Raw genomic sequence first — 17,570 nt, forward strand, 5'->3', positions numbered from 1 at the left:
GCTCTTCGATAAATCTGTTGTGTCAACTAGTCCTTATATACTTACCTAAGCTTATTTAGGTAAGGGTAGCGCGCCTTTCGTGCACATAATTTTTTAGCTTCAGTCGAACCCTTTTGGTTAATCTTGGCTAATTTATTGGAAATTCGTAGATCAGGAGCAGTCCCTCCTTTTTCTTAGTTCGTCTAGCGTAAAGCAAAATTAAGCGCTTGTGAAAGTCCCCCAATTTTTTCGCGGCCTTTTAGTTTCCCAGTCGCGCTCTATATTTTCGCTTTACGCTCGAGGGACTGCTCGTAGTGTAGGAAATTCGTGATTTTAGAGCTAAATATTATAAGTCTTAGAGAAAAACAAATTCTGCATCTTCTTTTAATTAACCACCTCTCCTTTGTTGTAAAGAAATTTGTAATAAGCTTTCCGGGGCGCTTATATTCGAGTAAATACGACAAACGGTATTATTCACTTATTGTATTTACTAATTTCTTTTAATAAGCCGTACGATAAGTAGTTTTTATCATAAAAATGTCTTATAATTATGCAAACATGTTTTAAATTTGTTCTTGTGTTAAAAATCTCAGCCGGACTCCTGGCTACGAACATGACACAAACTGGACACATGTACTTTTCTCATTTTTGGTCCAAATCCTAAGCACTAGAACAGATTTTAATATATATATTTTAGAGCTTGCAACGAGAATTGAAAACATTTTGAAAATCTAATTAAAAAACGAGACAAAAGGGTTATTATGATAATGTTTTTGTAAGTAGATTGGGCACGAAAGTTCAACCTAAAAAAATCTGCAAGTAATGTGTGAACATGTGTGTAAAAGAAAACAATATGGGAGATGACCCGTAGATAATATTGTTGAAAACAACTTGATGTAAAGCCATTAGCTGATCACAAGTTATTTCTGCTCGAGACAACACAACTACGAGACTTCAAGTCTGAGTTTTAATCCCACTCTCTATATTGTTTAATGTTTTTGAAGATACAATGTTTACTTAAACTATTTAAATACATAAAGAAACCAAACTTAGAAATCAACGCATAAGTAACAGCTGTTTTTAGTTCGGCACTCGTCGCCAGAAGCTTCCATAATTTCCTTTCAATCTCCGTTTTCTAGCTTTTTTTTACAGTAAGCATGACCTACGCTAAAGGCTTCAAAGTGTGCGGTTACAATAGAAAAAGTGTGTGATGTATTGTGTTTACAATGCCCTAAGACGGGTACATTATTAATTAGGTCTTACCTTTGTGGCGAGTCCAAAGGGATTAAAATAGTTAAAACACATTATGGAATGTCTGTTTTCGTGAACGCAACCTGACGGCTTAAGTTTTCGTTCTCTCCAACAAAAACGCAGTACTAAGGTATGGGCTTGGTTTGTTTTTACAATTAATTTTAGATTTAAGGTACAAAAACAAAAAGAGAAAAAGTACAATAAGCTTGTTGAAAACAATGAGCTACTTTCCTGTAAAGATATTTTCATAAAAGCTGTTTGAGTGTGGCATAAAATATTTGCTCAATCGAAAATCAAAACTTTATGGTTTATCAAAGCTGAATCTTACTTTAATTTTCACTCATTTCCGACATAAGAGGCTTAAGCATAAACAAGCTCAGTTCTAGGTGCATTATGTGGCTCAATGGGAGGTATATTTTGTACGCCAATATAGCAGCAGTTTATCAAAATATTTAATAAAGTGCACAGTTTGGTGTTTGCCAAAAGCTTTGTGTAGGTAAGAGCCGAGCTCTGCGCCTCCTGAAAACCATCCATCTTGCAGGTAGCTTGATAATACGTATGTTCTGTTGAGAAGACTTTGCATGCAGTCAATATTAATTGTATTTTGACTCCAAGTGTTTATTTCTTTCATGTTTCTTGTACATTTCAGGTCTGTTTGTGGACGCCCAATTATTTTATTCTCGGCGGCGGGAAGAGAGCCTGAAGTAGCGGTGATAACTGCAACTCACACTGTTTCACTTGCCCATTACTAGGTTTGTTTTATGTCTCACAGCTTGGTGTATTTGTACCGGTACAAAAGTTTAAATTGTTTTGCGTCCAAACAAGTTTGATTTCTGCCGTTTAATTTCAAGTATCGAAGTCACAATTTCGTCATTGGCCTACCGGTAGCCGCAAGTTGCAAAAGTTAGTACAAATACGCAATTTCTGATTGATATTCTTGTACAAATACATGTACACTTTCTACGTTTCATGACTGTGTGTTTTCTAGTGCCTTTACGACCATGCATTTCAAAACAGATCTGGAAACCGCTAATCAACCATCAGTTAATAAAGAGCTAAACAGCACTGCGGTGCACAGAACAATACAAAACAGCTTCTCCTTTGTTTTCGAACCAGTTCCATTTAAACTTCAATCTGTAAACAAAACTGATATCTAAAGAATCGATGAGTACTTTCAAATAAATTTCGCATTTAACAGAACATGAACAATTCTTTCTGTAACTTTTTCCGTGCGTTATTTGGGTACACAACTCAGCGGATATTTGAATAACAAAACTGTCGAGTTTATTGTAGTATTTCCATATTTGAATGACAATACAATCGGCAGCAAAATTGTGTTAAAGATTCAGGGTGATTATGGACAATACTCGCCTTGAGCAAATTCAGAGTGCTAAGTACATTCTATTGTTACGGTAAAAATAGAGCAATAAATAATTTAAAAAGTATAGAAGAAAAAAAGGCACGGAATTCGCTTACATTAATGCGCCGGTTAGCTCTGTCGTTAAAAAAACGTCTTTTTCTCGGTGGCTATGAATCTCTTGACGTTGAAATGAGACTACTTTAAATGTGAAAGAGCTATCCTTATATTCTACCCTCAATTGCCACAATTAAAGACGTTTACTTGCAAAGAAACATTCAACTTTGGAATTTCTTTTGTATTAGCTTTTTTATTGGTATTTGCGGCGTCAAAATAAGCTACAGAATTGAAAGAGTTTGAATCTGTTTAATTCAGGTGTTTTTTTTTTTATTTCAAGCGGTTATGCTTCATTTAAGCTTTTCTTTTCGGGTTTTTTGGTAATATAATCAAGTTAGCTTTTTTATAAACCTTTGCTATGCCAAACTTTGTACAATTAATCTGAGTTTATAATGCATGGGAACAACAATAAAAAAGTGTTTCTAGATGTACATTTAAGTAACGTGGCTGGGTAACTCTTGGAAGGGGGATTGGGGTTTGCGGATTATTGGCCAATGTTCTATGCGCTATTTCGGTAATCTTAATCTTGAACTGCGGTATTGCGGTAATCTCCAAACCTGTGGAATGCGTTTTCTAAGCTTTTTGGTCGACAATAGGTAATGTACTCAAAAGCTTATCTTAAACGTTTTTCCTACCATTTTCGGGTTTCTGGTCGTTTCGGAAATAAGATGAAACAGCCTTATTCTGTCATACGAGTTAATAAGTAATGAGATAGTATATGAAAGCAAGAAGTTCGACAAGTTTATCTACAATTAGATTGTTTTAACAACCAGTCAGTAAAAGTCGTCTCATTGTTTTTATGGTCTGTCTTTCGTTTTTGCCCCGATTTTGTCTCGCCACGAAACCACTAGTTATATGCAGGCTAACTATGGCATTGCTAACTATGGTATGGCATTTTCCGAACTTTTTTCCCGGTATTGCGGTGCTTAGCACTCCCAATGCCCCCATCCTTTTGTAACCCCTGCTTAAAAACTAATCGAGCATGATCGTGCTTTTATAAGGAAAGCCAACGTTTTAATCATTTTCACCCTCCAAAGGTCGTCCCGCCACTTTACTGTACGTGTTTTCTAAATGAACGGTGAATGCTTGTTCGTTTCATATGACCCCAATTTGAATTCTCAAAAGATGGTGAACAGTTTTAAAATTTCATTTCATATTTGCACATATTTATACATCCCTATTGAATGTTAAAGGCGTGTACTTGCTAATCAATCAGTCGGTCTTTATTCAGGACTGGCGGGTATGCAAACGACATCTGTCGGTAAAATAAATTGAGTCTTTTGTTTGTTGTTAGTTAATAATTTGGCCATTCATCATTTGTCATTAAGCGACACGATTAACAATTTCGAAACATTTGTTAGTTGTCAGTAGGTCAAAATAATGATCTATCCATTTTTTGCTTCTCATCCGGGATATCGTCAGTCATGCTTCCCTACAGTCTCTGACCGCGCTTTCATTCAAATAATCTTTCCTCTTTCGTCACTTTTTCGGGGATAAAGTTTAAAGTAAGCATGTACTGACAGTCACTAGAAGTTAAATAATAGTCAAACCGTATTCCTGTTAATCGCAAAAGGTCAGAATTTGGTGCCAAAAGAAATTGCCTCGCGAGAAAGAAAACTGCCAAATTAATCCCTCACTTGTACAAATGTTGCCTTACAACACAACGTATAACATTTAAATTGTGATGATCAGTCAGTCCTTTGATTTACTTCTTCATATGAGGTTGAACACTTTTAATTTTGATAATTTTAAGACAAGCTGTAAATGTAGCTATTGTTTATCTTAGATCTACTTATATTTTAACTCTTTGATGTATTTTTATCTTTTTATCCTTGTGCGTTTTTGCATATGTATATTTTTTATCACTTGATCCATTGATTTAAATAATTATATAGTATGGGGTAAGGAGAGGGGGTGGTATTAGTTTTGTTCTTGTTTTTCATTCTATTTTTAATGGGTGGGATAAATTTTTTATATTTATAATAGCATATACTTAAGTGTATTTTAATTTTAGTCCTACGTTTTATACATGAGCCTCTGGCTCGGACATTGAGGGAGACCTCGTCCCACGTATGGACAATAAAATTGCATTGTACTGTATTGTATTGTATGATATGAGAACTTCAAAGTCTCCAAAATATAAAAATCGACTGGGAAAATGCTTTGCCAATAGATTTCCGAGTCCAATACATTACCACCTGCCCTCTCCCTCCCCCAACAATTCAAAACGTAATAGAGGTCGATATTACCGTTTTTAGGCGATGACGTCATTCGTCGCCTTTTGCAGGCAGGCGATACGATGTAAACTAATGCGTGATCACCCTTACTATGAATCAAACCGAAGAGCACTGGGTTGTTATCCGTCATTGCCTCTGCATGCTTTGCGGGCCGTTTATTTAATCAAATTGTTTATCATTAAAACATCGATTGCAAGAAGTCTTTTATTTCTTCTTTTATTTTTAGACTGTTGCAGAGGAATTGGAACCATGCATTCCCTGTTATTTCTCGTTTTCACTCTCTGCCAGTTCGCTTCTGATACTGATGCCATATTTCTTCCATACTGGTCGAAGAGAAACCACTCCGAGGCTTCGTTTCACATTCCATATACTGCCCTGGCACTAGACAGCTCAAAGATGAGGTTTGGTAAAAAGCTGCAGTACTACTCGGACCTGTCGAAAAACTATTCCTTGGATTACCGCTGTGAAAATGGATTGCCAATTTCCATCGCTTGGCACCAGTACTCCCCTTACACGACAGTCATTCAAACCAAGTACAAGGGAGTCCCAGGTTTAACTGTGGACGGAATGTTTCCAGGAATTTTGAATGCTGTTGTGTCAAGCTGTTGCCATAAAGATACCGAAGTTTCGTTTGGAAAGTTGTTGAAATCTGTACGGAACGCGGAGAAACATATTGAAGAAGACACCTTCGATTTGACGTTTCCTCTCTATGGCTACGACTCGTCATCAGATTCGTTCAGGTAAAGCCGTGACATTCATGTTGCGTAAAAAAAAAAATACTTCTTAATTCTCAAAAATATAAACGTTCTGTGAAAGTTTCGATCTTCATCCGGATTTCCTCTCTGATATAGACCAAGAAATTATGAAGCCGTGAGCTTAGGGAACGTTCTTTAAATGGCCTAATTTGTTATTTCTTTTTTCAAAAGAAGTCCAACGTTCACTGAGACGCACCTTTTTAAAAATAAAACCAAGGAGACAGCATGGCCTAGTGGTTAGGGCACTGGACTTGTAATCTGGAGGCCCGGGTTCAAATCCTCCTCCCTGCCACTAGATGGATTCGTCCTGGGTGGTCCCACATTCAACTCCTCTACGCTTTGTAGATAGCCAATTGGTTAGCCTCCTGCCAGTCGGGAATTTTAGCAAGTTTCTGATTTATAAAATTTGTTTCGTCAGATTTACAGTGTCCGCAATTAGCACAGCAGTGCTTAATACATTGACACTTTAATAAAGTGATACATATTTTTTAAGGCCATTATTTTTCTCAGTCAGTGCGCTTATCCAAAATCACTTAAAACCTTCCTATAACGATCACATCTTTAAAGGGACACTATCACGCACGGGGATTTTAGTGCTTTTCGGTAAAAACACTAAAATTGGCGAAAAGGTCTTCTCATATATGTAATGCACCTAGTACATCAAGATGGAGATATAAAGTAAATAGTTGTTGAAGGAAGAAGGGAGCCATGATAATTTTTAGGTGTTTTTACATGCCACAAGGACAAAACTTGCATCACAATAATATCACTTGTTTATCGCTCTAGTACACTTTCATGGTGATTTTTAACAGAACTGGAGCACTATTCGTTGTTTCCATATGTTTTTAGGCTCTTGAGTTATTGAAGTGAAATTGGTGACAGTGTCTCTTTAAATGCCGAGCGTTACGGCTAATTATGCTCAAAGATAGTCTCCTGGGTAGCTTTCTTAGTTTTGAAATGTAACGCAACGTTGCGTGAAATTCCGAAAAAGACTGCGAGGGAGACTAGCCCCAAGGTTTGCTGTAATCGAGTCTCGATCGTCGCATCTCGTTTAATTACACTTTCAGTACTTATTTATTTCCACTTTTGCATCCTTCCTTTACCAGGGACCGAGCATTTGTTAGTGTTGTAAAGGCGCCCCGTGTAATTCTTCTGGTACACAATGAACAACCAGACAAGACTCAGACTCACATTCTGATTACCACCATCGCGAACGCCTGGCCGATGCTGGTTTTTATCCTTGTAACAGCTTCGCTCTCTGGGATTATCATTTGGTTCCTGGTAAGTTTTCATTGCTTTACATTAAAAAAATGGTAAAACGTTTCTGTAAATGTTTTTTTTTTTCTAACGTTCGAACCCTTAGCAGCATCCAGATTTAAATAGTTTCTGGTATGAGGTTCGTATTAACAGTTAACAGGTGACTTACAAAAAAAAAGGAAATATAGTAAATAATAAAAATGGCAAATTTTAAGCTCGGTGATAAATAATTAAGCAAATTGTTTAACAATGACGCGAGCATGGAACAAAGAAAAAAAATTTGAGTTCCCGGACGGGAGTCAAACCCATGGCCTCCCAGATACCGGTTGGGCGCTGTAATATAGTTTGGTATTAGGCTTCAGTTTGGTATTAGACGGTTGACGTTTAACAGTTCCAGATCTGTTGCTTGACAATTAGACGTTAAGATTTCATCTACCGTTATTAAGACGCTTTCAATGGCCTATTCCAAAATGAGGAGGGCAATCGAGATTATGTAAGTCTGCTAAGCGGGTTCTCCTGAAAAACTTAAGGTAACACTAAACCATTTGTGAGCCTATATTAAACAAAGTTTGTATTTAAACAACAGTGAGTTAATTTTTGTACCAAAAAAGTTATTTTTCTGTTGGCAGGACCACACCAGCAACCCTGGAGAATTCCCACCACCGTTTCTACGAGGATCCTGGGAAGGCTTCTGGTGGGCTCTTGTTACCATGACGACAGTGGGGTTCGTATTTTTAGAATTTGTCATTTCTTGTTAAGAATAGTTTTTATTCCTAGACCTTCGGCAAAGTAATTCCTAGCATCATCGATTGACTAATTTTGTAAGTGACTTATTGATTAATCCATTGACTGACTGACCGTCTGACTGACTGAATGAATGAATGAATGATTGAATAAATGAACGAATAGTAATAGTAATAGTATATCTTTATTGCGCCTTACTCTCCAAAGGGAGGTATTGGTCCGTTTACAACAAAGGCTTTTAAGAAAAACAAAACTAGATTCTTATACTTCTTGTCAATGTAAAAATTAAATATTATAATGTTCATTGTGCTTGTAGTTGAAGCTCTTTCCTTGAACATTTTTTTTTACCTACTATTTTTGATGTATGTTTATTGAATGAATGAATGAATGAATGCCTGGCTGACCGATCGTCCTCTGGTTTGATTGATTTACAGACTTGTACTCAATCTTTCTTATTTACAGGTATGGGGATCGCTCTCCTAAGTCAGCTCTGGGTCGCGTGTTTTGTATTCTGTGGATTATAACTGGTGTTATCATCGTCTCCATATTTACAGCTCTCGTCACAGCCTCGCTATCTGCCAGTACTTTGCAGGTGTTCAAAATCCATGGTTCGAAGGTAAAGAAACACTCGAAAACCTAAAGGTGACAGATCTTGCAAAATCCTACTCCTTTTCCTCCTCCTCCTCCTCCTCCTCCTCCTCCTCCTCCTCCCCTCCTCCTCCTCCTCCTCCTCCTCCACCCCAACCACCACTACCACAATCTCCTCCTTGTTCTGCTCTTTCTTCCCGTCCGGCCAGGTAGTGTAAATTGCGTCTCCTTAGGCCACCCTTGCCACTCCATCTTCTTGTCTCACTCTTTGATCTTTCTGCTTCCGAACAATTAAACTATGAAATACCCCGATATATATCTTTCATTGGATCTACTGGCGTCCACTTCTTATTTCACAATGCATAATGAATCACTATCTGTAGTAACCTGTGGCTGACATCAACGAGGTTATAAATGTCTTTCAGACGGCAAACACAATTTCTTCTGATTATCGCTTTTAATGCCTTTTTCAGAACTTTTTATTCTTGTCTTGCAGATCGGAGCAGTGAACGGAAGTGAAGAGTTCAAGCTGGGTGTTACCATGAATGCTGACATGAAAGGTGCATAACACTGATCAACGTGTAATTTCCCTTAACAATATTAAAATACTCCCAAGCAGAAAAGAAACGAGAAAAAAAGAAAATAATCAACTAGAGGTCTATTTCGTGATGTATAACCAAATTCTCGGAACTAGTGGCATGAAATACTAAAGTTATCAGCATGGGGAGTTAATACTTCGAGTATGGGACTGAAGCATTTACGAAAGCTTTGATCTCGTACTGTTTTAGGCACGCCAGACAGTAGAGTAATAAGCTAAAAAGAACATTAAACCGACGTGGAAAATTAAAACACCAATATATTGATCATGAGATGATTCATCCAAATGTGAAACAAGCAATGCAGGATCATTACCGTGAGGCACTAATTTAAGCAATTGGCACAGGTGGCTGAGCGTTTTGAAACGTGGGGGCTAAGACTGTTCCAACAATACTCAGCAGGTTTTCACATTTAAAGCAACTTTTTTCCGTTCGAGCAACTTTTGTTTCCTTAGCAGTTTTTAGACCGAAAATTGTCCGATTGTTATTCGAAGGCCATATGGACGTTTCCGATCGTTTTTTCGAACTGTTCCGAAGATAAACGAGGGTTTCCCAAGACATCCAAGAAAGTTTCGAAGATGATTGAACTCAATTAAGAGACGGAATATCTCGACAAACTAATTTTACGCTGCGATCGCGAAATTTTCGGCACCAAAACGTGGGGGCTAAGCCCCCCCAATTTTCGTTTGGGGGTCTACAGCCCCCCTGCCCCCCCCCCCCCCCATGCTCTGCTGCCTATGATTGGAGAAAAAGCCTGAAAAAATCTTATTTTACTGTATATGTTCTCCAGAAACGCATTGTTGGAACGTTTTGTGTAACTAAATTATCAATTTACCCTTCTTCCAGTCTTCCCACACGTCATGAAAATGACGAAAGCACTCCTGGCGCACGAAATTGACGGAGCATTGGTTGATAACTACGTCATCACGCACTCCTTAAACCTGATTCAAGAAGAACCAATCAGAATTGAGAGATACATCGATCATCAAATCACCTACGGAGTGGTGATTGCTAAGAACTCGTCGCGTTTTGAAACGTGCCTTCGACAGTTCTTACATAACCATCCTCAAGAAACATTTGAAATGATCGCTGCTAATCTGGTCCCCCTGAAGGTGAGAACTTTAATATATAGATTTAGGCAAGCCTAAAAGCGGAGCTCCCCATTTATTTAATTTTCACTGGAGCTTACAATGTTTTCATTCTAGTGAATAAGCGGCCAAAGTACTAATGTTTATGGCGGTTTATAGGTTCAAGACAAATTTAAATAGCTCACGGTTAAACCGAATGTCAGCAGTACGACAGAAATAATAATCTTAAAGCGGGGCAAAATCATTACTCATGGCACGAAAAATTACTTTAGAGTACAGTAAATTATCTGCTTTCTAGCAATAGAAAATAGTTTCGCGATCCTGTTATAGTTTCGCAGCAGTTTAGTAGACTCCACAATATCTATTACATTGATATAGGATATATTCAACGTGCATTACGGAGTCTGTTGGATTAGCTCAATCGGTAATGTTAACCGTGACATTCTCGCGCTACCCCGCGACGAGGGTGGGTTCAACGTACATCGCATGGGACGAAAATAACGGCTTTACGCCTCACTACACTACGTCGTTTACTTAGCCCCGAATCTCAAGTTGGAAATATTTCGTCTCCCATTATTTACGTGTAGCCGGGTTCACACTGGGTTCCCGAACCTTAGCTACCTCTTTCAAACCCCATCATATCGACCAGTCAATCCCCGCTTTCCATAGGGAACTATTAATAGCGTGGACAAAACTCCAACCCCATGTTTCACGGGACCCACTCCCCGCATCCCTCATCGACATTTTGGCTGAACCTCTATTCCTAAACCCCAATATTACCAGTTTAGACAACACGCTCTTGTTCAGACATTGGATTACATCTGGTGTCACGCAAGTGCGTGACATCTGTTACCTCGCTATCCCCGGCTTACTCCCTGCCCGCGCTATATGCGAACTCCTCCCGGACACCCCACCGGAACAGGTTTTACGGGAACTGCAGACCATCCAAGCAGCCCTCCCTGACGCGTGGTCCCGCCTAATCTCCACACAGTGTACATTCCACCGCGCCACCACCCCAGTTACTTTTATCCTTAACACCCCGCGGACTCCACTTGCTAACCTCACTACACGACTCTTCTACCTTATACTTACGAAAGACTCAAACACGGAGGCCCACGGCCTACAGCACGGAAACGGAACCTTCACCCCACTCCGAACTTCAATGCTTCCTTTTGGAAGTCATTATACTGCCCCCTGCTCCCCAATAAGTACGGGGACATTGCTTGGAAAATAGCCCACCGTGTACTCCTCACGGCCTACTCACTCTTTAAAATAAACGTCTACCACACGATACTTGCCACAACTGCACTGCAACTGAAACAATAGACCACCTGTTCTTACAGTGTCCAACAGTACTGCCTCTGTCAACAGTAAAGGCTTATATCAGTGACATCCAGACAAAACGATACTTTGACAGACCAAATTATCCTCTTTGGAATTCAACTTAAGAAATCAAATAAGCACAAGGAAAAGATCCATTTATCAACTTCTATTACATATGGCAAGGTATGCCATAAAAATCGCGGTGAATACCGTATCATAGCAACATTCTTCCATCCAGCATTTTTAAGTCTATGATTAAACAAATTATAGCTCAAGATTTTAAATTACACAACGCGAAAGGAACACAGTATCTTTTCCCTTTCGTGTATCATAACACAACGTACTAGTTTGATAAGCTTGTTTTACATTTAGTAAGAATCTCCTTTAGTAGTCCTTAGTGGTTACCAATAAGCGACTTTCTGTTCAACCTGTAAAACAACGAAAAACACTGCTGTAAGTAATCTGTAGAAATAGCAATAACGAATACAAACTTAATGTACTCGCTCTGAAAACTATCTAGTTAAGTATTAAAATTGTAAATAAACAGCTCACAAAAGAGCTGTCTTAGCAGAAATAAAAAAAAAAAAAAAGGTGCCAGTCTGCGGATCGGAAGGTCGTGAGTTCAAGTCCCAGAGGGTCGAGTTTTTTTTTTCTTTTTTTTTTCTTTTTTTTTACCCCGTAGCAATAAAATGGTTTGTTTATTATATCAACCCGATTTAGCTTTCGAATGCTCCTTCATGTACGATGCTGGCTTTACAGATAGACACGAAAATCATCGATCGATTATAGCTCTCAATGGCCACTTTTTTGGCGGTCGATTACTTTCTACACGTAATTTTCAGCCACATTTTGTTTCATTGCTTCTTGTTTTTCTTTTGAAACCTCTTTAAATTTTACAAGCCGCCTTTATACGGCCGCCTTTATACGGCCTTCTTGCTTCACTATTTCTACCATCAAACCATGGCGGCCATGTTGCGCGACTCCGTACGCCGTACGTACGCGCCCGCGAACCATGCCGCTATCCATGTTGACCATGAAAACTCATTTCGATAGTGTTCCTTCTTTCATACCATTTGCCTGCCTATGGGGCTCCGCACAAGGCGCCTTCGGCGCCTTGGGAGCTCCGCTATAAAGGGCACTGACCCTGGGGACAAGTCGGGGGTACCTGGGGTCCTCCTTCCTTATTCCTGAAAAAATCACTTCCGTCAGCACTTCTTTGAGCATGAAAGACTGAACTTTACTTTGTTCGATTCCCCCCCCCCCCCCCCCCCCCCACCACCACACCATTACAAACCCTTAGATCCGCCACTGGAATTTATTTTTGTTTTCAGATTTATAACCTGTTGTCGAGGCCGAATCGTTCCGTTCCAAACATAGCCTGCGTCGCTGGCAGGATAAGTGCGACGTAAGAAAAAGCGTGGGTAAAGCCCGCGTGCGTGAGCGGCGCAGCCGCGAGTACTCGAGTTCTCCCCAATTCCCTCTCGGCCTTGCAGCTCGACTCCGCCGTAAACAAAGCACTTGGTCGCAAATCCCGCTAGCTACGTATACGCTAGCTATTTCAAACACGGTATGCTATTTAAGATCAAGTTAGAAAGATGCTTGGAATTAATATCTGTCTGCTTATATTTTTTTAGAATCCAACAGATGACGAAAACCAACAGTTGAAAGCGGCAGAAGGATTATTTTATCAAGAAAATATATTTGAACTCGTCATGTATGTTGGCCTTGGTGTGGCAGTTACTTTCTTTGTGGCTGGCATCGCTTGGGAATTTTTGTACCGCAGGCCGAAAATAAGTGAGTATCTCTGACTACTCAGAAAACGTAACTCCCCATGACCGTGCTGCGACGAAGGGCTAAGTAAAGCCTGGTTTTCACTAGCGACGCAAGTACAAGCGCAAGGATGACAGGTCTTTTTTCTCCGTGAAAACGGCTTCGACTCAAGCAAAAGCACAAGTGCATTGCATTTATATGCTTGTGCTTGTGCTTGCCAGGCTTAAACACTTGCCAGGCTTAAACACTCGAAAACTTCAGCTATTCAAAATTCGCTAAGGCGGTTTATTGGCCTTTTATCAATCTTGCAACTTCCAGTTGATAGTCATGCAATCATGCAACTTCCAGTTAATAATCATCCGTCGGCAGGCAAGTGGGTACACGTTTCTCTCCTCAAATTGATTGCTCATTATATCAAATTGTTTTGGGAAAAGTTTTAGTTTCAAGTACTGATGTTTACAATGACTGATCCATACTTCAATTAGGGAACACGGTCATTATGTCTCGGTTGTTCACTATAGGGTGGATAACGCTATCCTAGAGTAAATCACTGTCAAGTGATTTATTACTCAGTTGCTGGATAGTAATTTTTCCAGTGGATAGTGTTATCCGCCCTGAATATAAAGATGAATATTTACAAGTAGTATATACTAAAACAGTGGATAGCGCTTTTGGCGCGCGCTGACTGGCTACTTAAACTCGGAATATCCTTTGTTAGTATAATTTCAGAGGTGATTATAAGAATTGAAGCATTCTGATTGGTCGAGAAGCTCGGCTTATGAGGCTATATTCACCCCGCGCGAGCTGATTATATCTTTGAAGGCTTGGTTACTTAGCCACGCCACCTTTGACATCCAGGGAAGTAAACATGGCCGCTTTTGCTGAATGAAAATTTCTTTGATTTGAAAGAAACCAGTCCAAGTCCTGGAAATTTTAAACATTGGGAATTTTTCAAATTAACTACCAAGACTTTTGGACCGAAAATATTTTCAAGAGATGGTTCTCAAGGCATTAGAAATGATCGTAAACACGACGGTTTTGGCGATCGATGAGAAACTCAGTCAGATCGATTGAGCAAACATTATTTAGTTCTCTTCTCACCGGAGTTACTCATTTTTAGAGGATTCGCACATTCGCTTAGAAGTCATCCACAATCATACAAAGGTAACGGACATCTATCTTTCTCATTGAGTTTGATTTGTTCCGTTTTATTGCTTTAACTAAATAAATTCTGATTGCAATCGATGATTTTAAAACTGGTTAATACACCGTATGCAAGCTAACACTTGTGTTTGCTGTTTTCTTGTTTGCTATCGTTATTTTTTAAGTTCTTGATGATCACCTCTAAAAATTATACTAAAACAATTATTTGCCTCAGGCTCAGTGATTATTGTTGAATAATCCCCTCGACTTCGTCTCGGGGATTATTCAACAATAATCACTTCGCCTTCGGCGAATAATTGTTAACTATTCGCCTCCGAGCAACGCGCGCGAGAAAATTGCAATCTTTGAAGGGGAAAAACTAGCCAAAAATCATTCTTTCATGCTATATTATCTCACTGTTTTAGTATATACTAAAACAACTATTCACCTCAGTGTCAGTGGCTAGTGGTGGATATTTACCGAGCGGCGAATTTACCGAGCACCTTCATTTCGGTGAATAGTTGTTAATTATCCCGTTTAGCAAAACTATTTAAAAAAAATTGCTGTTCATTTAAAAACAGAATTCATGTCAAAATTTAATGTGCGTTAAACACTTGCCTCTCTTAACAGGAAACCAGCGAATGCAGTTTGCTCCCAAAGGTACGTACTCGGTCAGCGACGAGGAAGTGAAACTCCACCCGTGTGACAACTCCAACCACTCCTCCCTGGATAACATGATCGCCGAATATCAAATGTTCCACGACCGTTGGATTGAAGGACTGAAGAAACTTCGCGACAAAGAAATGGTCGATCGAGATGACCCAGCTGTCAACGGTCGCACTTCCGCGAAAACTAATGGCAATACAGAAATGGTCGCTGTGTGAGAATTTCTGTCAACTTTTTTTTCTGTGAACTGATCAGCATTTGCATCGTTACCTGGTAGAATAGCCTCATGAAGATTGAAGACTGAATATTACTGTCTTCAGCTAGAGATGACCAAGGACACTTAAATTAATCAACTTACAATATCAATCTCGTTAAAGATGTGAATATTGTTCATCGTGGTGTAAGATAGGTAATGAACGTTTATTCGTTTGTCTCTCGATAGAATCGCTTTGAGATGTTGATCGCGACGTTTCGACTGCAATACTGCTAGTCTTCATCAGGCGATGAGGTCGATTGTTTACGCGTCGCTATTTATGCACTGTTAGTCGGAATAATAATGAGGATCGAAATGCACCAATCACAGCGAACCAACGTGCATAAATAGCGACGCGTAAACAATCGACCTCATCGCCTGATGAAGACTAGCAGTATTGCAGTCGAAACGTCGCGATCAACATCTCAAAGCGATTCTATCGTGAGACAAACGAATAAACGTTTATTACCTTATAGCAATCTCGTTACAACATTAACAGTTGTGTAGAAGCCCTCGTAAGCTTGTAATTCTACTGGTCCTCTAGTGTAGCAGTTGCTTTTGTTTTGGATGTAGGGGCATTGTTCCTGTTGTTTATTCTATTGTTCTCTCAAAGGGTAGCAAGGCATTCATGTGAGACCTTGCGAGAGCTGTTACATGACCCATATTCCCAGGGGGGGGGGGGGGGTACTCCGGGATCAAAGTGACGGGGATGATCGAATGGAGGCAAAACTCAAGACCCAAAAAAATCTCTAAGTCTCCCGACATTACCCAAAAAAAATCCCTAGTCAAATTACCCCTAAATTGCCAAGGCCGCGCCAAGGCACTTTAGTTTGATTTTAATACCCAAAAAAATCCCCTATTTAAATCAAGTCACCCAAAAAAATACCTGCCAAATTCTCCTACCCAAAAAAATCCCGGAATCGAAAATCTGACCCCCAAAAAATTCTTCGCACATCCCCGTCACTTGGATCCCGGAGTACCCCCCTGGGCCCATATTAATGCCTCGTCATCCTTTCAGTAGCAAGAACAAAGAAATAATCAACTAAGGAGATATTGTCTTGATGTAATACTGAATTCCCGACTAGACAATAACAGAAGTATATGACATTCTGTAAAAAGAATTGATATTTTGGGCTCCAGGTTAACGTAAGTTCAAAAGCTTTTCCGGATACGGAGTTAAAAACTCTGCTGGGCGTTAGACTAAATAGTGACGCCTCTTCGAGACCACTAAAACCGGAACGATGTTTATATATGTTTTTTCTTTTTGCTTAAGGTAAGAGTAAAGTAAAAAATACTAGATAGTTTCAGTGAAAGTAATGAGCAAGTTTTTACTTTTTTGTAAGAAAAAGTAAAAGAAAACTGTTTAATAGCAAAAAAGCGCTCTCTTATTAGTTAAAACGTGGGTAACGTGGTGACCTAAAGTATAGAAAGTTGGACGTCGGGTCAGGAGTCAAGGGTGCACCTGACAAATTTTCAGAGGGTCCTTTTGGTTCTCGAATGGAATTAATCAGTAAACTTTCTACGATTGTAAAATCGTGTATAATGTTTTACATGAGCTAGATTCTAAGGGTGAGTTTACATGCAGTGGCAGATAGAAGTATTCTTATGAAAACATTGTTTTTATATAGTAGAAAGATGCCACATTAATTGTAATTATATAACATAGTTTAGTTCAACACAGTTAGCTGCGTTTATATAACATTACATGAAAGCTATAATACGATGAGAAACAATTACAGTCAACTCTCGCCTTGCGGACACCCCGCTATTGCGGACACTCGCTATTACGGACAAAATCCAGATCCCCAGCAAGAGAGGTTTGACTGGAAATGACTCCCGCTATTAGGGACTCTCGCTATAAAGGACACTAAACGACGCCCCGAGCGTGTCCGCTATAACGAGAGTTGACTGTACTAGTTATGACGGATGACAGTCTCTTGTACCGGACTGAGCCCGTAGATTTGGCGTGGCAGTTGCTAAGCAACTGAAGGCATCATGATGGCGTGACACCATGATGGCGTGACAACTTTCGGAGACTCGAGTGCTCGGGACGATTCTTTGATTGGATAACAAAAATTGAAAACTCGATGAATATTTGCCTAAGAAATGTATTGTGCCCCGACTGAACACCTTCGCGCATGCGCAGCGAATAAGACTCGTTTCTAAAACAATCTTAGTGAAATGTAAGAAACTTGTTTGTTTATATGAAGGGTTTTTCTATTTTCTTTGTAAATAAATGTGCACCACCTTATTTTGCAAGATATGGTTACAGTTAAAAAATGGAATTCTTGTATCTTAGTTATTCAAAAATAAACTCACATTGTTAATTTTATTAAATGTGTTTCATTCTCTTTTTTAATTCCGATCTAATTCTTGTTAACTCGGTTTTTCAAGGCATAAACAGGAACATTAAAATCAACATCAAGTTCAAATTCGTTTCTCGTTT

The 17,570-nt window shown here is 39.3% G+C and overlaps 1 protein-coding gene across 11 annotated transcripts in view; it reads left to right on the plus strand.

The window, feature by feature from the left end:
- The window catches only part of LOC144656601 (uncharacterized), a 34,193-nt gene extending 16,672 nt beyond the window's left edge, over positions 1-17,521 (plus strand). For 5 of the 11 annotated variants that reach the window (XM_078516837.1, XM_078516835.1, XM_078516838.1 and 2 more), the window contains exons 2-9: positions 5,168-5,681; positions 6,803-6,977; positions 7,583-7,677; positions 8,160-8,313; positions 8,782-8,845; positions 9,728-9,993; positions 12,927-13,086; positions 14,836-17,521. In XM_078516837.1, coding sequence (XP_078372963.1) covers positions 5,191-5,681; positions 6,803-6,977; positions 7,583-7,677; positions 8,160-8,313; positions 8,782-8,845; positions 9,728-9,993; positions 12,927-13,086; positions 14,836-15,089 — 1,659 coding nt within the window. In that variant the 5' untranslated portion in view covers positions 5,168-5,190 and the 3' untranslated portion in view covers positions 15,090-17,521. Of the gene's footprint in view, positions 1-915; positions 1,361-1,697; positions 1,772-1,879; positions 1,983-5,167; positions 5,682-6,802; positions 6,978-7,582; positions 7,678-8,159; positions 8,314-8,781; positions 8,846-9,727; positions 9,994-12,926; positions 13,087-14,835 lie in introns of those variants that run through there. The other 6 variants (XM_078516831.1, XM_078516829.1, XM_078516830.1 and 3 more) reach the window with 3 other exon arrangements.
- The last annotated feature ends 49 nt before the right edge of the window (positions 17,522-17,570 follow it).

This window comes from Oculina patagonica, chromosome 6, assembly GCF_052425735.1.
Source record: "Oculina patagonica isolate OP01 chromosome 6, crgOcupat, whole genome shotgun sequence".
NCBI classification, from domain to species: Eukaryota; Metazoa; Cnidaria; class Anthozoa; order Scleractinia; family Oculinidae; genus Oculina; species Oculina patagonica.